Here is a 23,714-nt window from a genome sequence, read left to right on the forward strand (position 1 = left end):
AGTAAGTTCAATTTGACTTTACAACATCCTTGTAAGTAAACATGCTTTCTTAAAAAAAAAACTTTATTGAGATATAACTTACATACTGTAAAAATCACCACTTAAAAATACTATGTAACTCAATAGTTTTGGTATATTTACAAGGTTGTGTGACTATCACGACTATCTAATTGCAGAACAGTTCCATCATCCTAAAAAGACACTCCATCCCTTTAGCAGTCACTCTCTTTTCCCCTCTCTCCCCAATCCCTGGAAACCACTCTCTGTCTCTATGGATTTGCCTATTCTAGACATTCTATAGAAATGGAATCATATGTGTCTGGCTTCTTTCACTTCTTTCACTTAGAATATTTTGTAGGTTTATCTATGTTACAGTATATATCAGCACTTATGGCTGAATAATAATCCACTCTATGGATATACCAATGTTTTATTTATCTCTACATCAGTTGATAGGCATTTGGGTTGTTTCTGCATTTTTGGCTATTATGAATAATGTAGCTATGAACATTCATGTATAAGTTTATATATAAATGTATGTTTTCATTTCTCTTGGGCATATACCTAGGACTGCAATTGCTAGGTCTTGTGGTAACACTACATTTAGTCTTTTGAGGAGCTCCCAGATAGTTTTCCAAGGTGACTACACCATTTTACCTACCCACTAGGAATGTATGAGGTTACCAATTTATCTTTCCCAACACACTATTATCTGTCTTTTTTGAGTATAGCCATCCTAGTGAACATGAAATAGTCATACTCTCATTTTACAGCTAAGAAAACTGAAGGTGCATTATTTGCCAAAGTTGGTAGAGCTATTAAATAGCCAAACTAGAGCTTTTCTTACATAAAGGCAAATACTTGTATGATGCATACTCTGTGTGAAGCATTAGGTCATTTGCTCTTAAGTCATTTAATCTTTGTAACTATCTATAACAAAGGTACTATTATTGTGTTTATTTGTAAATGAATACATGGCCAGAACTGGGCTTGGAGTGCAGCTAGGGAGGTTCTTAGGGTGCAACATTTAAGAAGACGTTACTCTCAGGTTCCTACCAGCACTTCCACGACCCTGACTGTTATCTCCTTAAATATTGCATCCTAGTTGCTTCACTGGCCTCATCTTAATCCTGGTCCTGTTTGAAGAAACTGAGGCATACAAAGATTGGGTAACTTACCCAAAGTTTCCAAACTAGCAAGTAGCAGAGCTGGGATTCAAACCCCAGAAAGCTGGCCTCAGGGTCCATGTCGTGAACCACTAGCCTACGCTGACTCCCACATCTCTGATCTGCAAACTGTGCCTTTTCCATTTCTTTCTCAAGACATAACTTTCAGAAATTAGCCAGTGCTTTGACAAGTGGAGCACCTAAAGTAAAATCCCAGAGATGGGTTCTGGGGAGACTAAGCCGAACTACTCAACAGCTCCCCTGGGCGCCTACCACATGATTCTCCTGAAGGAGTTTACTGGCCACACAGATCGCCTCACCACATCTGTACTTATCACAACTCTGCATAAATCTGCCCAGTTCCGTGGAGGCCCCCCTGCAAGCGGCCAGATGGACTCTGTCCTGTTGGAGAAGAGGCCATTCAGACCCGTCAGGATTATTAGCTCTGACCAGCTGTAAGGAAAACAAACGTTCTCCTGGCCAAGCCAGAATGAATCTGCCACTTGTCCAAATGTTCTAAGTCAAATATCCAGAAATCAGATCTCTCATAAACACGCCCAATTTGGTAGCTCATGCTCTTTGGTCTTTTAGAATTAACTGGTCATTTGCATTCATTTCGTCACCTTTCCAATGATGTTGCTCTGTCAGTGGGTTTTGAATGGTTCTCCAATTTAGGCAGAGCTTCCCACAAGGCAATATGAATACAAAAATATACATTGGTGCTTGTATATGTTACCCCCTCAGGCCTTTGGGAAGATGCTTACACAAGTCATCAGCCAACAGCAGGTTCTTCTTCTGCTCCCCAAGAGGAAGCTCAAGTCAGTTTTGGTTCATCAGTGCTGAGTGAGCTCCAGCAGGGCAGCCTGTCCCGGGCCAGCAGATCTTTTGTATCTGCCTCAAACTCAGAGGTTTTTGGTTTGAATTTCATTGCCATTTTCCCTTCATTAAAAATGGTAATTTGCAGTGTTGAATTTTCACCCTTTTGTTTGGAATTTCTATTTTATTCTATGACTGATTATGAAAGCTGTGGGTCTGTGGACCAGCAGCATTGGCATCTCCCAGGAGCTTGTTGGAAATGCAGACTCTCAGGCTGCACCCTAGATGTCCTAGATCCAGAATTTGCAACTTAACAAGATCCCAGGTGATGCCTGTGAATGCTCAAGTTTGAGAAGTGCTATTCCACATGTCCATTTCTCTGTTACCTTCAGCTAGGGTCTCCATTCAGTACTTACTTTGAAGCTAAAATTTTTTGGTAGACTTTCAGATCTTAAAAAAACACACATATGCAGAAATTCTTTCCTTTGCCTTTGCATGATGTCATTCATTTTACCTGGCCTGCCACAAGAAAGAAAAAGGCAAATTACATCCAAGTTTTATATATATGTGTACACACACACACACACACACACACACACACACACACACACATATACATATATATGACTAACTTCTTAATTGCATCTCTTAAAACCCCCATCATTAACAGAGTCCCAAGTGTTGCCAAGATTAATTGAGAAAGACCTAAATGCAAAATAAACACTGTGGCGTGGTTTAATTCCATATCAGCTAAGAATGAAGGTGCAATTAGTAATAAAGATGTTAATAATTAGTTGTGGTCTATTAAATTTTATGTTCAGTGATTATGTGGAGAGTGAAGAAAGAATTTTCTCATGAGAGCAGAAATCAATGTTTCACCTTGATTGCTATTTTAATGTGCTTATTTTAATGGGGCCATCCTGTAGAAACCCTTGGGCACATTTCCAATTTTACGTAAATGTAGAATTAATTATTATGGAAGCATATAATTTTAGAGTTGGAGCGACCTTGGCGGTCATTTAATCCAGCTCAGTCATCTTAAAAGTAAGTAAGAGTTAGTTGACTTACTTAAGTCCTTCCACAGAGATTTGGAACCTGCGCTCCTCAACTCTAATGCCAGTGAAGGGGAAACCTTTTCTGATCCCTTCAGACAGAAGTGCTTTTTCTTGCCTCGGAATTTCCCAAAGCAACATTTATTGTATGGCCTCTAAGGCCCTTACCCCGCCCTGCATTGTGATCTAGTTGCTTTCAGTTGTAAGGTTGGGGTCTTGAAATCTATGGATGATTAATTTTTGTATTTCTTCATCATTGCTAACTCTGTGTTTTGCAAACAGTAGTTGCACAATAAATATTCATGCAGTGGTGTTCTGGAGCTGGTTTTTACCTGCTCACCAGAGCTCACTGTGTCTTCACATTGGTAGCTTGATATCAGCCATGATGGAAGTATTTACACCATAGGAGTGGGCAAATGCTACAAATCAGGGCTTCTACCCTGTCCTGCCCACGTCCCCCACCCCATCCCACCTCAGGGCAGTGGGTCTTTACAAAAATCTAAAGATCTAAACCAGGCTTGTCCAACCCATGGCCCATGGGCGTCATGTGGCCCAGGATGGCTTTGAATGCAGCCCAACACAAATTCGTAAACTTTCTTAAAACATTATGAGATTTTTTTTTTGCAATATATTTTTTTAGCTCATCAACTGTCATTAGTGTTAGTGTATTTCATGTGTGACCCAAGACAATTCTTCTTCTAAACCAATGTGAAGATGGCCATTTACCCATTGCTTTGCCTGGGCTGCTTCAAGAGTGATGAAGGAGCCAAGTATTTAACGCCCTTGAATATTTTCAGGATTAAAGTCAGTGCAAGTGAGGCCTTGGGACTGCACTAGAATTTGGTTGCTTATCTAAGTTCCATTACCTAGAAAAACTCTTTGAGTATGAATGGTGAAGGAAACAGGGTCTGAAATACCACAGTTAGTTGAAGGAGCAAAAAATACATGATTAGAAAAAAAAAGTGAACAGGAAAGTTTCCTGTGGCTGAAATTGCAATCATATGTTTATACTTCTCTGAAAACCTTCAGTGGCTCCCAGTGACCTACAAAAATGCCCAGACTCTTTGCATAAAAATTACACGCTGACCATAGTTTACTGTTCTAATCTCATTTCCAACCACTTGCATCATCCACTGTTCATCCTCTGTTGATTCCCTCTTTCATTCGACTTTCCAACTTCTATGGAGCCTCTGTTCCAGTCTCCATGATGGTCCCTTCTAAAATGCGTTCCGCCTGCTTCCCAGTTCTACCATAGACCCTTTCCCAAGCTTCCGTTCCTACCTGGTCCTCTCTACCAGGGACCAGAGCTTCTGAGTTAACATGAAATTCGTCCGACTCTGATCATCTCCTCTCTTGTCTATCTCTCTTTAGGAGCAGGACCCGTGGTACCATTGGCCCTGGCAAGTATGGCTATGGTAAGGCCCCATATATCTTACCACTGCAGACAGACACTGCACACACGCCACAGAGGCTCCGGAGACAGAAGCTCTCATCCCGCCATTCCAGGTCCCAGGGAACATCTTCTGCTAGGCATGGCTACAGTTCACCAGCCCACCAGGTCCCCCAACATGGGCCTTTGTACCAAAGTGACAGTGTCCCTCGCTCTGGACTGCAGGCTGCGGAGGCCCCCATCTACCAGCTACCTTTGACCCATGATCAAGGCTACCCTGCAGCTTCAAGTCTCTTTCACAGCCCAGAAACAAGCAACAACCATGGTGTGGGGACCCATGGGGCAACTCAGAGCTTCTCTCAGCCTGCCCGATCTACAGCAATCTCATGCATCGGGGCCTATCGGCAGTACAAGCTGTGCAACACCAACGTGAGTATACACAGCCCATACCGGGCCTGGAAACAGCCGCCCCTCATTTTTCTGTCGTTTGGCACTAAGCATGATGAAGACAGCAAGGATATGGTGTCTGGGCCATGTTAACGCACCTTTTAATCTTCCTCCTTTCTCTTTGCTTTCCATGTATTCTCCCCACATAGTTTTCTTTTTTTTTTTAAAGTTATTGCTTTAGTAACTTATACATTGCTTCTTGAATTGCTTATTGACAATCGCTTAATGGTGGTATTAATTATTAACAGCTATTGCTACAAAACAACCTCCAAATTCTCAGTGACTTATATTAACAATGTTTATTCTTTGCTCAAGTGCAATATATAAGTTTCCCAGAGGTTCTCTGCTATTGCAGGTGTAAACACTAGGTATTGTAGCATGAAGAAGTCTGAGAGTGAAGTTGTGAAGAGTCTTCTCTTAGGGGAAGAGCTGGGACAGCTGAGGTGATAGATGGCACACAGAGGCTTCTGGGCAGCAGTAAGTTCCTAACTGGTGTGGAAGTATGTTGTTATTTTAAGGACCTGTATAGCTGTACTCATGCATATATATACAGGTATACCCACTTTGGATATCAGTTCAGTAAATATTTATTGATTTTATCTTCATGCATTTACATAATATCTACCATTATTAAAAACTCATAAGCCAGGCCTTGTGCTCAGCACTTTTTTTTTTTTTTTTTGAGATGGAGTCTCGCTCTGTCACCCAGGCTGGAGCACAGTGGCGCGATCTCGTCTCACTGCAACCTCTGCCTCCCAGGTTCAAGCAATTTTCCTGCCTCAGCCTCCCGAGTAGCTGGGACTACAGGTGCGCACCACTATACCCAGCTAATTTTTCTGTTTTTTTAGTAGATACGGGGTTTCACTATGTTGGCCAGGATGGTCTCGATCTCTTGACCTTGTGATCTGCCTGCCTCTGCCTCCCAAAGTGCTGGGATTACAAGTGTGAGCCACCTTGTAATCCTGTGCTCAGCACTTTTTCTACTAACTCCATTTCATCTCCTTAACCATGAGTTTGCTCTTCTCTTCATTTTATAGTTGCAAAGAGAGGTAAAATAACTTGCTGAAGATGCCATAGCTAGTGAGTAGTAGAACCAACTATCAATGTTAATTGTATATGGTGACCAAAGGAATTTTTTTAAATATCAGTTTAAAGACTGCGTATTAAAGAGAAGTGAATGAGAGGATGTTAAGAGGTTAAATTTCTGAGCCGGTATATTTTTCATTAATAATTTAATCTGCCTTAATACTCTGTTGCTGGGTAACAGGACAGCTGTTCTATATTAGCTTCAATTTCCTCATTAAAAATATATTTCCTGCTATAGAGTCCATAGAAATGACTTAATTTGTGATTTTAATAATTTCATTGAATGCCTGGGTTGCTTTTTAGCTTATTCTTCCACTGTCAGACTTCAGGAATCATTAATTTTAAAAAGCAGTAATTTTTCTAAGGCCATTGCTGATCAGTCAACCAGTAAGTCTTCCCTGAGCATCATTGCTTGTCTTGTAACAGAGTAGGTGTCATGGAGAATAACAGAAAAGTCGTGGTATCTACCTCCTAGCATTGCTTTGAGGATCACATGAGGGATGGTAGGAAAGTGCTTTGTAAATCAAAAAGTAAAGAATTGTTTGGTTTCATGGTCAGACATGCCCTTGTTCCTGAATATCTGTTGCTGTTCTTTTAAAACGAAATGAATTCATTTGTAATATAGAACATATTCTCCCATTGAGTAGTGTATCTCTTAATTTTGAAGACCAAGCAAACCACAGAGAGAAAGTAAAAGAGAGGGCATTTGGCATCTGTGTGGAGCTGATGCCCGCTTAGCATTCCTTGCATTTAACTTACATTTGTAAAGCCTGCCCCTTTTGCCAGACCTGTGCTGCCAACAGCAGGGTTGTTCTCCCCATGTAGAAGCTGTGGCTTCCCTGAATGCTGGGGTAATGGCACAACTGAGGAGACTGTATTGCAAGGAATCCCAGGAAATTCTCGTGAGGTCATGGTGTCTTCTGGCATTTTGGATGAAGGCAAAATAAAGCCTCCAACCCAAGCCAAAGAAGTACATGTTGACACGGGATTGTATAGGTGTAGTTCCCTTCTCTTCCCTGTGACATGTGCACAGTGTCCTCCCCAGTGCACCCCACTGTTCCAAGTCCACATCCTGCTTACCCTTATTGAGAGGTGTCATTCCTTAGAGGTTCCATTATTGCATATATTTTTTTCATAAGCCCATGTCTTCTTGTGACTTGGGCCACGCACCCATGATCTCTTTAAAACTCCCTCTTTCAGAGGTCCCCAAGACCATTCCTGGGTTTGATGATTTCCTAGGAGGATTCATAAGACTTAGCATATAGTCACACTCACAGTTACGACTTATTACAGCCAAAGGATTGAATAAACAAAGCAAAATCACTAAAGGAAAGGCTCATAGGCCGAAGAGCATAGGAAACCAGGCATAAGCTCTCCAGAATCACAGTGGAGCCACATAGGACTTGCTTAATTCCTCTGCAATGACTTGTTATAACATGTAAAAGTTCTCTACCAGAGAAGTCCCCCCTGTGCCCGGGGTTTTTACTGAGGGCTGGTCACATAGGCACCCTCTGCCTGCCACATATCAAAATTCCAGACTCCTAAAAAGAAATCAGGTGTTTAGCATAAGCTATTTTAGGCACGGTGAGCCACTCCTATCATTTAGGGAGTGTGAGAACTGCCCTGAAATCCAAGTTCCCAGATGCCAGCCATGGACCAAACTTGCAAACAGGCCTTTCTAAGGGGAGCAGTCTCAGTTCAGCTATGTTGCTTTTTTTATATACTCCCCAGATGGACCCATATGCCCCAGCATCTCAGCATCAATGACCTCATGTAGACATTTCTCTGTCCTCCCCAGTGTCCAGCATCAAGAGAGGACATGAATGACCCAATTATGTAAGTATTCCTACTCAAAGAGGAAAAGGTATACAGATGACGAGCTTTAACACGGAGGAACTGAGTTTCCTTGGGCAAGTCACTTAACACCCTGAGGACCGTCTGTAAAGTGGGCTAATGATCCCTACCGTGTAGGGTTGATGTCAGGTTCAGACAAGATGGAGTATAGAAGAGCTGGCATGGCAGTGACACATGGAAGGCATGGTGCTGACACATTGTTGGGAAATAAACGTGACTGGCATACCCCCCTTTAGATAGGAATGGAGTAAGATCTCCCCTATCTGAACATCTTCCAGGTTCTCAGTGGTAACTGAAGAAATACGTGGATGAAATGATCAGACTTGCTCAGAGTCATCCTCAGTCCCACATTAGCTGCGATTGAGGCTCCTTTACCTTTACGCAGTGACAAAACGAGATTGCCAAGAGACCCAACAATTCAGCTGTGATTTAGTTTCAGTGTGATCACCCTTGGGTCATGGTGACTTTAAAGTGATAAGAGTTAAATTATAGATAACCAGCTTAATCACAGTGAATTCTTTACGTCTTCCGATGTGCATGTTTAATATTAAGACCTATCTTATGGTGTGATCTAGGAATTTTAAGCATTCCAGCGTGTCTCTGAGATTGTTCAATTCATGTAAGATTTCTGAATGTAGACTTTAAAGATGAGGAAGTATTATTATTTTGTTGCCTACAATGTGTACGAGGAAGTTCAGGTGACACATCCTAGTACAGATAGAGAATCTATGGTCTTTTCAAGCACGAATCTCAAACATCTGCTGGTGCAACACTCTCCTTCAGCAGACTGTATGTGATGGACGCAAGACTCAATCTGGTCCGAAGTCTTTTTTTTTTTTTTTTTTTTTTGAGATAGAGTCTTGCTTGTTGCCCAGGCTGGAGTGCAGTGGCACGATCTCAGCTCACTACAACCTCCGCCTCCCCAGTTCAAGGGTTCAAGCCATTCTCCCACCTCACCCTACCAAGTAGCTGGGATTACAGGCGCACACCACCATACCTGGCTAATTTTTGTATTTTTAGTAGAGATGGGGTTTTACCATGTTGGCCAAGCTGGTCTCCAACTCCTGGCCTCAGGTGATCTGCCCACCTCGGCCTCCCAAAGTGCTGTGATAACAGGCATGAGCCATTGCACCCGGCCTTGGTTTTTTTGTTTGTTTATTTTTGTTGTTTTTTTGTTTTTTGAGGCAGAGTCTCGCTCTGTTGCCCAGGCTGGAGTGCAGTGGCGCAAAGTCTTTTAAACATTCTTAAGAGAAGGCTTTTGCTTGAAGTCTATAAGCATAACATTGACGTTGATTGCGTGGGGTGAGGTGTTAGGCTGTGGTTGGAGACACTGAGATGCGAGCAGGCTCTTGCCTTATGCAGCTTGAGTCCGGTAAGAGGGATAGACTCATAAAAAGGCATTAACAGTGCAGATCATATGTGCCACCACACACGCCACATAGGTCCTTTCAAATCACCACACAGTGGAAATTAACCTGGCTTGGGTGGAGTTCGAGTGCAGATTATCCAGGAGAGGGAGGATGTTTTAGGAAGAGCAAGTGACAGGGGTCCTAGAGGCCCTTTGCAGTCCTGTAAGGGCTGAGGAGCAAGAAGGAGGAACTCAAGGACCTCTTGGTGGAATCAGATGTGTTTTCAGTGAGTGAAGGCTTCACCTGCAAGTTTGTCTTCAGCAGTGAAGGGGCAACACAGGGCGGAAGTCATGATTAATCTGCAGCCCTGCACTTTCTTGATGAGGGCTAAAAGTAATAGAAACTCAAGGAATAGAGTAAACAGTTAAGTTTCTTATTCATGGAAGCTCTTTGAAGCCCAAGGCTTGATAGCTAGAATTTTTATAGGGATTGCAACAGAGGAAGGAGAAATCAAACCTCAATTCCTCTGGTGCTGAGGAGATGCAGTTGAAAAAGAACAACAACCCTTTTCTGGCCAGACTCAGTTGGGCTTGATTGGCTCATGCCTGTAATCCCAGCACTGTGAGAGGCCCTGGTGGGAGGATCGCTTGAGGCCAGAGGCCAGGAGTTCAAGACCAGCCTGGGGAACATAGTGAGACCTTGTCTCTACAAAAAATTTAAGAAACGGCTGAGGTTGGTGGTATGTGCCTCTGGTCCCAGTTACCCAGGAGGCTTGAGGCAGGAGGATTGTTTGAGCCCAGGAGTTGGAGGATGCATTGAACTATGATCGCACCACGGCACTCCAGCTTGGGGGGCAGAGTAATACCTTGTCTCTAAAACAACAACAACAACAAAAAATCCTTTCTGCCTTTGTCTTGGGGGCTTAGGTGTCTCTCTTCCCACTTTCTCTTAGGGACTCTGAATTCAACACTTTCTTTTAGGCGCTCTGAATGCAACACTTTCTCCCTGGAGAGGAGACTGATTGATACTCTGACCTCTTCTGGAAGAGGGAGGCTGCAGTTCAAGGCAGGGACAAAATTATGAGTTTTTAAGGGTCTTTGCTGCCAAAGGAGGTGTGATCCTGAGTTTAGACAGAGTGCACTTAACATTATGAGGGAGAAACTCCTGGGGCTAAAAGCAGCTTTTAGCAAACATGGACATGATGAGTTCTGGTATCAATGACTCTCCAGTGAATTTCCCTGGGGTAGGACTGGCTTTTGACAATGGATTTATCCATATGGAGTTGTTTCTGCCCCAGAGTAAGTGCAAATAAGGGGAAGATGTTGGCCGAATCTCAAATCTAGATGGGCGTGCTCTCTGCAGGCAGATTCTAATTCTACTCCATCTCTAGTCTGATATTGAATGAAAGAGGAGCTAATAACTTCCTGACTGCAATTTTAAGCAAAAACTTAGTAAATGGGCCAGGTAAGAATCGAGTACAGTTCTGTAAGGTGTAAAGCTTGCCAGGAACCATGAGGCCAGTTACTGAATGGACAGAATGGGGGTTTCAACACTAGTTTCTCTTATCAGAGCCTCCTTATCTAGGAAATATGTGTGAGTATCAGTGCTTTTTGCAGCATTTTTCTTTCTGTCTTCTCAGACCACTTGGAATTTCCACAGAAAATTCTCTTACTGACCTTTTCATATATATATATATATATATACACACACACACATATGTATATACACTTATATGTGAATCACACACACATGTATATATATATATAAATGTGTATACATGTATACACACCACACACACATATATATGTATACATAACGTGTGTGTATATATATACACAGAAATATATACACACGAGAATTGTTAACAGTTGTCATTTTTCATGATTATAGAAAGTTGTTCTCTTATCGACTTCATATATATATACACACACTTTTATATACACAAGAATTGTTAACAGTTGTCATTTTTCATGATTATAGAAAGTTGTTCTCTTATTGACTTCATATATATATATACACACACATTTATATACACAAGAATTGTTAACAGTTGTCATTTTTCATGATTATAGAAAGTTGTTCTCTTATTGACTTCATATATATATACACACACATTTATATACATAAGAATTGTTAACAGTTGTCATTTTTCATGATTATAGAAAGTTGTTCTCTTATTGACTTCATATATATATATACACACACACACATTTATATACACAAGAATTGTTAACAGTTGTCATTTTTCATGGTTATAAAAAGTACAAACAAAGAGTAAGAAATATCAGAACAGCAAAGACATGTATATCCTTGTCTGTCTCTCAAGATGTAATCACAGCCAGTGATTTTTAACTTGTAGTTCTTACGTTCATTCTCTCTATAACTCTAAATGGCACATTAATACCCCTGCTTCTTGATATATCAACTTAAATTTTCTCCATCAACTCCTTATTCTGGAAGATGAAGAAATGACCCCCTTTCCTTCCACTCCTGCTGATCTACACTAGCCACATTTTTATTTTCACTTATATTTTTGGCTATATGTAGTAAATTAACAATTTTTATTTTCTTGATTTTTCAACATTAGGAAAAATCAGTTAACTCCTTCCTTTGCAAGGTTAGAAATGTTGTGTCCAAACAACTCACTACATTCGTTTCCATGCATTATACATTTTTGTTTATGCATTTTTCTCGCGTTGGCCTATAAGTCCCTGAGGGAGACTATTATGGCAAATTTTTCTTTGTATCCTCATTACTGTCAACACCTGACACATGGAGCGCTGCAATGAATATTTGCCTTTGAATGGAATTTTGCACCCTGCCTCAGCAGATAGCAGAGGGGAAGGAAGACAGTCTTATTAATGTGATACCGGAAATAGCCACTAGGAAATGTGTGCTTCTTGGGAGATTAAGGTGGTTTGGTTTTCGTTTTTGTTTTTGCTTGAGTCAGGGTCTCACTGTGTTGTCCAGGTTGGAGTGCAGCGGCATGATCATAGCTCACTACAACCTCAAACTCCTGGACTCAAACAATCCTTCTGCCTCAGCCTACAGGCATGCACTACCATGCTCAGCTTATTTTTATTTTTTGTAGAGATGGGGTCTTGCTATGTTGCCCATGGTGGTCTTGAACTTCTGCACTCAAACATGCTCCCAATTTAGCCTCCCAAAGTGCTGGGATCACAGGCATGGGTCCACCACACCAGACTAAATTTTTTAACAAGTTTACATTTTGCCATGTGCTTCCTGATTAGTTAGGGAAAAAAGAATTCTTTTTTAGATCTTCTTACAGACATAGAGATATGTAAATAATATAAATAGGCAGTCATAAGTAGGCACTCTTGAGATAGGCCTAGATTTGAAGGGATCTCGAATATTTAAAAATCTATGATTGGCCTGGGTGAATGGCTGGGCTTAGTGTTATATTAACATCCTTTGGGGCTTTGATGTAGGTATTGAATGAGAGGGAAACACCTCTCCCTAGGAGAACATTATGAACTTCCCTTGGATGAAAAAAATAAAAAAAGCGTTTGAGAATTACAAAAATCTCAGATAAAACAAAACAAAACAAAACAACAACAATGAAAAACATCCAAAGCCTTTCCCCAACTCTTTGGACAAACTGGTTAATTCACTGACTGGAGAATTTCTGGAAGTGGTGGGAGGTGGCAAAGGTTTTTGTGAGGTTAAGTTTGTTCTGTGTAATTTGAGAAAGGAGATATTAAACATATTTGAAAAATGTGCAAGATAACTGGAGCGAAATTTTGGCCCATGGTTTTATTTCTCTATAGCTAGAAAACAAGCCCATTTTCCAGCTGTAGATGAGAAAGGAAGGAAGGGCATGTTTGCTCAGAACACATACTGTTCAAGCAATTACGGCTTCTGGAACTACTGGATTCTCCACAGTGGACATTTGGTGTCTCCACTTCAGCAAACATTTATTCAGCATTACAGAGAGCTGGAACATTAATGTATTACCACTTAAAAATCCCCATGAAAACCCCTGGGGATTGGGGCCTGGAAGGTGGTACAGGGCTTGTTATTCAGTTGTGGTAGTTTAGACTTGGAGAAGCAAAATGTTTTTCCCAAGGTCACACAGCCACTTTCTCATGGCAGTGCAGGGACATTTTCTAGATTTCTTTTTTTAAAAGGTTTCATGACTGTGGTGACATTAAATACATCATATGTTGCTATGGTAGCTGGTCTTTCGATTGAATCCATAGCAGTGAAAAGGATAAAAAAATTACATATCTGACGCAGGCAGGCTTCAAGGTCATGTTCCTTGGCACCGCTACATTGGAGATGATGTTGTCCGTCTCCTGGGGAGATGACAGTAATTAATTACCATCAGTGTGATCACTGATGGTGGCTCTTGAGCAGTGAAGTTGGGTACAGGCAGTTGTCATTTCAGATTAACCAGGGTCACTAGAAATGTAGCTGGAGTTTCCATAATACTATTTGTGACTCATAGCAACCCCAGGCAATTGTCTAGATAGAACTTTGGATAGGGCTCATATTGCTTTATAAGGATTCAGCTAATCATATTAAAGTACGTCTTTATTTCTCTTCCATTAAAAGTCCAGTGGAAACATCCCTCCCTCTTTTGGGTGGGAGTCATTTGAAGGGAGGTTATCTCCCAGAGGCATTACTTGGCTCTAAATCTCCAGACTTTGTTGGTCTCATCCTGAATGAGCCTGATCTCTATCTACATGGCTTTTCCCCTGTCTCAGTTTTCTGGCCTGAAGATTACAAGAATCTCTGCCCATGAAAAGGATCAGCTATCTGCAAGAAACCTGCCCCCAGGGCCAGTTCACAGTATAATGTACAGACAATTACTGATAAGGTGAAGGTGACTCAGTCCATGACATCAGGAAACAACCAATTTAAAACCTAAGAAAGGGGTAAAAGGATCTGTAACCTGGAAGTTTTCACTTCAGAGAGTCTGTTAAAATGAGAGGAGATCACATCCCGATAATAGTATGAGAAGTACAAACAGATGTAATCTATAAAAGAGACATGAAACAGGACTTCCCAGGCCCTGCTTGGTTTTCATCCTCACTCCGCAGCTCCCTGCTCCTTGTAGTGGAGGCCAGCCACTTCGCTAGGCCTCGGGGGCTGATTCCAGCTTTGGCCTCTAGCCCTATCCTGACAGGACACAGTTATGGCTCTCTTGTATGGGGACCCATCACAAATTAACTTTGTTGTCTACACAGTCACGAAGGGCACCATGGCATAGTGGTTACTATGATGGATTCTAGATGCAAAGTGTCAGGGTTCAAATCTTGATTTCACCACTTATGAGCCCTATGACCTTATGCAGCTCATTTAACTTTTTGTTGCCTTGGGTTCCTCCTCTGTAAAATGGGTATAATAGTTATTGTGAGGATTAAATGAGCTGAATATATGTAAATCACATAGTGGAATGTCTAACATTTAATAAATGCTCAATAAAAGTTAGGTATCATCATCATCATCATCATCATCATCATCATCATCAGTCCAGGCTTCTGCCTTCCTTGCCTGTACCACAATGCTGCCTCAATAACCCACTTCCACATCTGGGCCCAAGAAGCCTTGCATTTCTCTGGCCACATCCCTCTGCCCTCCAGGCTTGCAATTTGCCTGGCGTCATGTGAGTCCTTGCTGGAGTCACACACAGGGCCATGCCCATCCACCAGGACACCTTGTTACCTTGTTACCTCCTGCTGGGCTTAGCTGACTCCTGGCAACTTCAGGTGGATCTGCTGATCACTGTGGCTCTAATGCCTTGTTAAGCTCTTCTGCCTTAGATGGGAACCAGACTACGCTTAGATGTAAATGGCTTATTGGTGACCAAGGGACAGGGTATCCTAAACGACCCACAATAAGTTGGGTTGGCAGATGTGTATGGATGTAAGAGCACCAGGCATTAGTGGAGTATTAAGCCATACCCTAAGATTATAAACTGCAAGGACGTGCAAAGCTGGCTAAGGGCTAGTGTATTTGGCAGGGCTCTATACTTATACATTGTCACTTTTTTTTTTTTTTTTTTGAGACAGTCTTGCTTTGTTGCCCAGGCTAGAGTGCAGAGGCGTGATCTCAGCTCATTGCAACCTCTGCCTCACAGGTTCAAGTGATTCTCCTGCCTCAGCCTCCCGAGTAGCTGGGATCACAGGTGCATGCCACCATGCCCGGCTAATTTTTTGTATTTTTAATAGAGACAGGGTTACACTATGTTGGCAGGCTGGTCTCGAAATCCAGACCTCAAGTGATCCGTCTGCCTCGGCCTCCCAAAGTGCTAGGATTATAGCCGTGAGCCACTGCACCTGGCCAATTGTCACTTTTATTACATAAATATTACATGTTTATTGCAGAAAAAATTAAATAACACAAATAGAGTAAAGATTAATTATAAATTAAAAACATCTATAACGTCACCTTCCAAAGATAACACTTTTAACCTCTCTCTGTGTATATATACACACACTCCACACACATAATCTTTTTAACACTTATAACTTAGTGGATTGTGGACTCCTTTCCAAGTCATGAAATAGACATTTATGTTGTCAAGTACTGAGCAATTCTAGATGATTCTGAATGTGCATTGGTTTGTGGTCTAGCCTATTAGCCATTTTACTCATTGAGAGAAAGGGGTTAAGCAGACTGTTAAGTCTTTGTAGTCTACAGCTTCCAGTTCTGGTAACTGCCACCAGGTTAATGAAGGGTGGCTTCTGGCTGGAGCCTCACTGTGGAGCAGCTTGGCTTTACTTAGTTGTAGTTATTTGAGGGACAGGACCTTCAACCACTTGTGCTGGTCTGTTTCTGCTACGAAGACCTGCGGCCCGGCAGCCGATCTCTAGTTCTGATTATGGACAGGGTGGGCCGTCAGCGCTCTGGGCTCTGCTTCTGTGTCACTGTGGAGCTTTTGGCAAGGCTTGCCACATCTCCAGGTCTCAGTTCCCTCATCTGTAAATGAAAGGGGTTGGATTTGATTCTCTTTTGCTCTAGCACTCTGTGATTCCATGTTAAGTCATTTGGAGTGGAGTGAGATGGGGCTTGGGCATGGCCCTTCATCGCTGCTGCACAGGTTAGGATGCACAGGCCACACCAGAATCGCCCAAGGAGCACTTCAAGCATATATTCCTGGGCTCTCATCTCCACTCTTCTGCCAGAGTGAGGCTTGAGAATCTGCATTTTTAACAAACTCCTTAAGGTTTCTTTCTCGAAGCCGTACTTGGGGACTGCTGCAGGGATGGTGGCCTCTCCAAGTCACCCAGCTGTTCACATCCTACTTGAACTCTGGCTCAGGCCAAAGGCATGTGAAAAGCATCTTAATTAACTCAAAAGCCTTCATGGAGACAGCTGGTGTTGCTGGAAGCTTACATGGGCCCAACTTTAGGGTTGCCAGCAGGTTGGCTTCCAGAGCCCTAGGAGACAGGCTTCTGTGGCCTGTCCGCCTCTCCCTGATTGTCAGAGCTCAGCCCACCCTGCTTGTTCACCCTGCCTGTTTTTTCCTACCAGTTTCCATCATTTTCTGCTTTAGGGGGCTTCTTGCTCCATATGGTTCGGCTCAGGCCACAGCAGGGTAATGACCACGCTGGGTATTTGTACCAGCAGCCTCCCCAACTGCGACTGTCCTTAATCAAGCAGGAGATGTTTACCCTCACACCTGTTTTCAGTCCTTCTTCTGGTCCCTCATCTTCCGGGAGACCTAATATTTCTGATACATACAGTAGATTTCTCTACAAATCCTTGAAGACTTTGAACTATCCTATTAGCAGTTTATTCCAGAGACTTCTTCTACACAGTACTGTTTAATGTTTCAGGGGCCAGGCTCCTTTTCCTTCTGATTATTCACACACACACACACACACATACACACTCTCTTAAACAGAGTATAGCTTGGGTTCAACAAAGCTAGATCATACTTTATCCACAATATGAATTAGAGATTCTGATCTTATTATTTTCTGTCTCATACTTATTTACTTTATGCCACACTTTGCTCATATTTACCATTTATAAATGAGGAGGAGATAAGCCAGAGGGAGCAGTATGTTTTCCTTGAGTAGTCTAGTGCATCAGGATCACCTGGATAAACTTGATAAAATACAGATCTCTGGATCTCATCCCGGATTTACTGAATAATAATCCTTAAGGGAGGGATCCAGAAGTTTGCATTTCCAGAAAGATCTCTGGGTGATTGTTTTGCATGCAGAAGGTTGGAAATTCCTGCTTCAGGTGGGACAGAATTTAGACTAGAATTTAGAGAAGATGGGGCGGACAATGAGAGACAGCCTGGTGGGAACCAGGCTGCTTGCATTTAAATCCAGGCCCCACACCTCACTGGCTGCGTGACTCCTCCATGCCTCAGTTTGCTCTCATGAAAAATCTGTAAAACTACAGTGTTTACCTTATTGGTTGTTGTGAAGATTAAATGAGTTCACATGTGGAACATGTTTAAAGTAGTGCCTGGCAAAGGTAAGGGCTCTGAACATGTCTGCTGTGGCTACTATTCCATGCAAGGGGAATGGCATGAACAAAGTCAAACAGAAGCAGATGGCCTCTTTGAGAGAATGGAGTAAACTGACTTGTCAGGAGTAGAAGGTTTAGATCAGTGGTTTTCAAATTATAGTGTGCAAAAAAATAACCTGGGGAGCTTGTTAAAAGTTTCTTGCCCCTATAACGATTCTGAGTTGGTATACGTGAAGCCTGGGGATCTGCATTTAAACTTTTTGATGCAGGTTTTGAGCAAATGTTCAGAAACCCAGTAGTTTAGGTAGAAGAGGGCTGGTATTTAAAGTTGGAAAGGGGCCGGGCGCGGTGGCTGACGCCTGTAATCCCAGCACTTTGGGAGGCTGAGGCGGGTGGATCACCTAAGGTCAGGAGTTCAAGACCAGCCTGGCCAACATGGTGAAAGCCCATCGCTACAAAAAATACAAAAATTAGCCAGGTGTGGTGGTGGGTGCCTGTAATCCCAGCTACTTGGGAGGCTGAGGCAGGAGAATCACTTGAACCTGGGAGGTGGAGGTTGCAGTGAGCCGAGATTGGGCCACTGCACTCCAGCCTGGGCGACAAGAGTGAGACTCCATCTCAAAAAAAAAAAAAAGAAGAATAAAAATAAAAATAAATAAAGTTGGAAAGGTATCCAGGGTTTGGAAATGTATCCTGGAGCTATGAAAAGTATGGACACTAATTGCATATTTAATATCTGCTTTATTAGGTATGTCCAGAAAGCAGTAGAAGTATCCGGGAGGTACAGTGTGCATCCTACAACAACAAGCCATTCATGGGCCGGTTTTATGAGTGGGAACCATTTGCAGAAGGTAAGAATAGACCCAGCCCTGTCCATAGAAGTTACTTTAGTCTGTTTTCCATTCTTGTCGACTTCTGATTGATGTTGGAGGTATTGGTGTGATCCTGGCTGGGGTGTCAATAGGGGAGAAAGTGTGACTCCAGGGCAAAGAGAAGCCTGCATGGGTCTTTACCAAAGGTAGCATAGCTCAGGTGACGCCTGGACCATCTTTGGCATGAGTCAGATGGATGAGGCACTGATGGAAACAAGCAACATCCAAGGATGGCAGGGTGAGGGGGACAGAACAGGGTTCAAGGAATCAGTTGGAGAAGAGGTTCAAACATAAAGTTGTGAGCCGTGAGTGCAGATGGAGTTTCCCTTTCCTTGGTTCCTGCTGCAAGGGGTAGTATGGGAGCTTAAGAGAACATGTGGGGTTGTACAGTTGTATGGTTCTCACCTGTAGGGGGCCTCACATGCTGATTCCAAAGATAATAGTAGGCAGGCATTGCCCGTGAGTCCAAGATCCCCGTCATTTCCAGATGACAGAAGATCCAGAGTTGGTAGAGCAAGTTGATCCCACTCTGCATGCTGGAGTCACTTTTCTTTGTTGAAATCCAGATGATAACATGGCTTGCGGACTGAGAAGTTTTAACATTCTGAGATATTTCTACCCACCCCTGGAGAAAGTGGGCTCAGAAGAGGTGTTGGGTCAAGCAGAACTTGTGGGGGTTCTATGCTCACAGCCAAGTTGGCTGGAGAGGGAGTCCAGCTGTCTTCAGGGCCTAGTGGAAGAGCTCTGCCCAGCCAGCCCTTCTCAGCCTCAGCCCGAGGCAGTGGCTGGGACAGCTAAGGTTGGCCAAGACCCAGAGTATGGAGCACTGCACTATGTCCAGGATCTGGAGAAATTGCCTTGGAAGAGGGATTGATAGTGAGTTGTGATGATTTTATTGCAGAATCAATGCCTGGGGAAGCCAAACTGTGCAAGGTGGCTCTATACTTAGAGGCCCTTGGGGAGGAGGGAAGTGGATTAGTATCTGACTGCTCTGAAATTGGATGCTAAATTGTTTTTATCTGTGCAGTGTTCTCAGAGACTCCATAGCTTCTATTAGATTCTCAGAGTGGTCCCATGACCTCAAAATTGTTAAGAACTAACTTGACTGAAAAATTGAGACTATCAAATTCAAGCAGGAAGGATGTACAGAGGAAACATAGAGCTAGCTGAGTGCACATACACGGGGTGGGGAACAGGGTGAAGGGTGAGCAAAAGAAGGATGCCAAAGTGAAATTTTGATTTGATTCTGTGGATAGAGCTTGGTTCTGACCTTTTTCATTTTTAAGAGCATTATGTTAAATTTAAGGTGGTATCCTGATTTGGATCCTGAAACAGAAAAAGGGCATTGTTGGAAAACCTAGTGAAATAGGCATAAAATGTATAGTTTAGTTAATAGTATTGTACCAGCGTTAATGTCTTAGTTTTTATAAATGGTTTGTTTTTTGTTTTTGTTTTGTTTTTGAGGTGGAGTCTTGCACTATTGCCCAGGCTGGAGTGCGGTGGCGTGATCTCAACTCACTGCAACCTCTGCCTCCCAGGTTCAAGCGATTCTCCTGCCTTAGCCTCCCGAGTAGCTGGGATTACAGGTGGGCAACACTACGCCTGGCTAATTTTTGTATTTTTAGTAGAGGCGCGTTTTGCCATGCTGGCCAGGCTGACCTCGAACTCCTGACCTCAAGTAATCCACCCGCCTCAGCCTCCCAAAGTACTGGGATTACAGACGTGAGCCACCGCACCCAGCCTGTAAATGGTTTTGTAACATGTTAACATTATGCGAAGCTGGGTAAAGAAAGGGTATACAGGAACTTTTGTACTATCTTTGTAACTTTCCTGTAAATCTAAAATTATTTCAAAATAAAACGTCTTGAAGGCATTGTACTCCCAATTAGCTATGTCTTACATGGATTCTGGTGAAGACAAAGTGTAATACTCACTTAATATGGGTGAGGAAGAGTGCACTGGGTTAAATACTGCCCACACCCACCACCCAAATTGGTATTCTTCCTGGAACCTTAGAATGTGACCTTATTTGGAAATAGAGTCATTGCAGATGTAATCAGTTATGTTGAGTTCATATTGGAGTAGGGTGGGCTCTTAATCTGGAATGACTTGTGTTCTGATAAGAGGAGAAAGTTGGGAGGCCAAGGCAGGTGGATCACCTGAGGTCGGGAGTTCAAGACCAGCCTGACCAACATGGAGAACCCCGTCTCTACTAAAAAATAGAAAATCAGCCTGGCATGGTGGTGCATGCCTGTAATCCCAGCTACTTGGGAGGCTGAGGCAGGAGAATCGCTTGAACCTGGTAAGCGGAGGTTGCGGTGAGCTGAGATTACGCCATTGCACTGCAGCCTGGGCAACAAGAGTGCAACTCCGTCTCAAAAAAAAACAAAAAACAAAAAAGAAGAAGAGGAGAAAGGACACAGACATACAGGGAGTATGCCAAGTGATGATGAAGACAGAGATTGGAGTGATGCTTCTACAAGGTAACAACAAGGACTGCTAACAGCCACCAAGAGCTAGGCAGAGACAAGGAAGCATCCTTGCCTAGAGCCTTCAAAGTGGGCATGGTCCTGCCAACACCTTGATTTTGGACTGCCAGCCTCTAGAACTGTGAGAATAAATTTCTCTTGTTTGAAGTCATCAAGGTTATGGTATTTTGTCATGCAGCTCTAGGAAACTAATACAAAGAAGAAGGAACAAGGTTCTAGATTGATTGAGATCTACTCGCTAGAGTAGATCCAGAGGTGAGTTTGCTCCAGCTGATAGTAGCAGATGCCTTAGAGAAGTGAGGCACGTATCCAAAGTGAGCAACTGGCTCACAGATGTAGGTCTGTCCAGCACAGTGGTTCTCAGCCCTGGTTGCTCTTCAGAATCACTGAGGAGCCTCCTAGAGACACTGATGCCTAGACCCCTCCCCAGAGATTGTGATTTAATTGGTCTGGGATGCAGTCTAAACATCAGGATTTCTTAAAGATCCCAGGTGATTCTTATGGGTAGCTAGGGTAGAGAACCTCTCATCTAAGAGGGGATGACTCAGCCTACATCGAGGGACAGAATCATGGGTATTTGATAAATCCTGAAATACATTCTTGTGTCAGAACAACAATGCTTTCCAGTGAACATTTAGAGAAGAAGTGACCCTGTCTTTTGTCTGAGCTGCACCCTTGCTTTATGGCTGGCTGTGGATAATAGCTGCTTTATTGTGATTACCTGGGGGGAAAGATGAATTCCACACTACACTGAGCAGTGTGCATTCTGTAATTTCCCCAGGAGCAGAAGCTGCCTTGCCAGACCTTTTCTGCGTGGTCTGAGGTGGCCATCAGCCAGCTGTTGTTGTCTAAGACCTTGAGGTCTGGTAGATGCAGGTCTAATATTGATAGCCCTATGCAAACCACAAAGAAAACTTTGCTAATGTTTTCATGTATTACATGTGAATGCCTGCTATTGTCTGGCTTATGTATGGGTCTACTTTTTCTGTTATTTTTTTCCCCTCTGATTTGTGCTAGACTTTAAGACCTGGAAGAACTTATTTTTTGAACATTTGATTTAACTGATTTTTTGGAAAATTTCAAACATAGGTAAAAGTAGGGAGAATAGTACAATAGTGTGATAAGCTCCTATGTACCCACTTAATTCCATTAGTTATCAGCCCATGGCCAATCTTTTTCACAAATATTTCCATCCTCTCTCTCCCACCCAGATTATGGGAAACTGCTTCAATTCACATTACAGAGCATTATTCATTGCTGGATATATTAATTGGAACTCTTGGTTGTAAGTGACAGAAACCCAAACTAAATACATTTTGATCAGAAAGGTATTTTGTTGGTCATGTTACTGGGAAATGCAAGAGGTGGCCTGGGATTCAAATGTGGCTGCATTCCAGGGAATCAGTAACATTAGGACCCTGCCTTTCTCATCTTTCTCCATCTCTAGGTTCTGTTTACTTCCGTCTCGGGCAGGCGAGCAGGCTTACCATGGGTTTGAGCTTGCAATCATAGTGGGAGGGACTCTCTCACCTGGTCTTGAGGGCTGAATTGCACCCCCAAAAAGATTTATTAAAGGTACCCCTAGGCCAGGTGCGGTGGCTCACGCCTGTAATCCCAGCACTTTGGGAGGCTGAGGCAGGTTGATCACCTGAGGTCGGGAGTTCGAGACCAGCCTGACCAACATGGTGAAACCCCATCTCTACTAAAAATAGAAAAAGTTACCTGGGTTTGGTGGCACATGCCTGTAATCCCAGCTACTTGGGAGGCTGAGGCAGGAGAATCGCTTGAACCCGGGAGGCAGAGGTTGCGGTGAGCCGAGATGGCACCATTGCACTCCAGCCTGGGCAACAAGAGCAAAACTCCGTCTCAAAAAAAAAAAAAAAAAAAAAAAGGTTACCCCTGGTACCTGTGATGTAACCTTCTTTGGAAAGAGGGTCTTTGCAGATCTAATTAAGATATAAGTTTAGACGAGGTCACAGTAGAGTAGAATAGGCCCTAATCCATTGTGACTGGGGACCCACACAGAGAGCACCATGGGAAGACACAGACGGGGGAAGATAGCCCATGTGAAGGCAGAGGCAGAGACAAAAGTGATGCAGCTATGAGCCTAGGAACGCCAAGGATTGCCAGCAACTTCCAGAAACCAGGAAAATGCGTGGAAGGATCCTTCCTCCAGAGACTTTGGAGGGAGAGTGACCCTACCAACACATTGATTTTGGATTTCTGGCCTCCAGAACTGTGAGAGAATACATTTCTCTTGTTTGTGTTCAACAGGACGCCAACCAGTTTGTGTGATATATTACATCAGTCCTAGGAAACGAATATACGTAGTGACTGTTCCAATCCCAGACAAACTATACCATGGTCTTGTTTGGATCCTGTTCCCATCCCTGGAACCTAGTTTGGGGGATGGGGTACTTGGGTTAGCTCAGGTCATGTGACCAACCCTATGGTAGGGGACCCACATCACATGAAGAGGAGATAGGGAAGTGGGGATTGAGACAGACAGGAAAACATTCTTCTACCAAAATCAGTGCATACTTCTTTACTGGAAGCCACTGAGATGTTGAATCAACTAATTAGCATCCTAATGTGGATTAATCAGCTATCCTTTACCATGTGTTACTAGAAAATAATGCAGTCTTTTAAAATGGTCACTGACATTGATATTTTTCACATGCCTAGAAGGAGAGAGGAAGCCTATGGTCACTGAAGTTGAGTTTACTTTGGCTTTGTTTA

The 23,714-nt window shown here is 42.9% G+C and overlaps 1 protein-coding gene across 3 annotated transcripts in view; it reads left to right on the top strand.

Moving 5' to 3' along the window:
* THSD4 (thrombospondin type 1 domain containing 4) overlaps positions 1 to 23,714 on the top strand; it is a 693,045-nt gene that overhangs the window by 119,886 nt on the left and 549,445 nt on the right. For all 3 annotated transcript variants that reach the window (XR_008672073.2, XR_010131023.1, XM_031002164.3), the window contains exons 5-6: positions 4,406 to 4,853; positions 18,363 to 18,465. Coding sequence is in view for 1 of the 3 variants with exons in the window: in XM_031002164.3 (XP_030858024.2) it covers positions 4,406 to 4,853; positions 18,363 to 18,465 (551 nt within the window). In the remaining 2 variants the exon portion in view is untranslated. The remainder of the gene's footprint in view (positions 1 to 4,405; positions 4,854 to 18,362; positions 18,466 to 23,714) is intronic.

The sequence above is a fragment of the Gorilla gorilla genome, chromosome 16 (genome assembly GCF_029281585.2).
Source record: "Gorilla gorilla gorilla isolate KB3781 chromosome 16, NHGRI_mGorGor1-v2.1_pri, whole genome shotgun sequence".
Taxonomy (NCBI): Eukaryota; Metazoa; Chordata; class Mammalia; order Primates; family Hominidae; genus Gorilla; species Gorilla gorilla.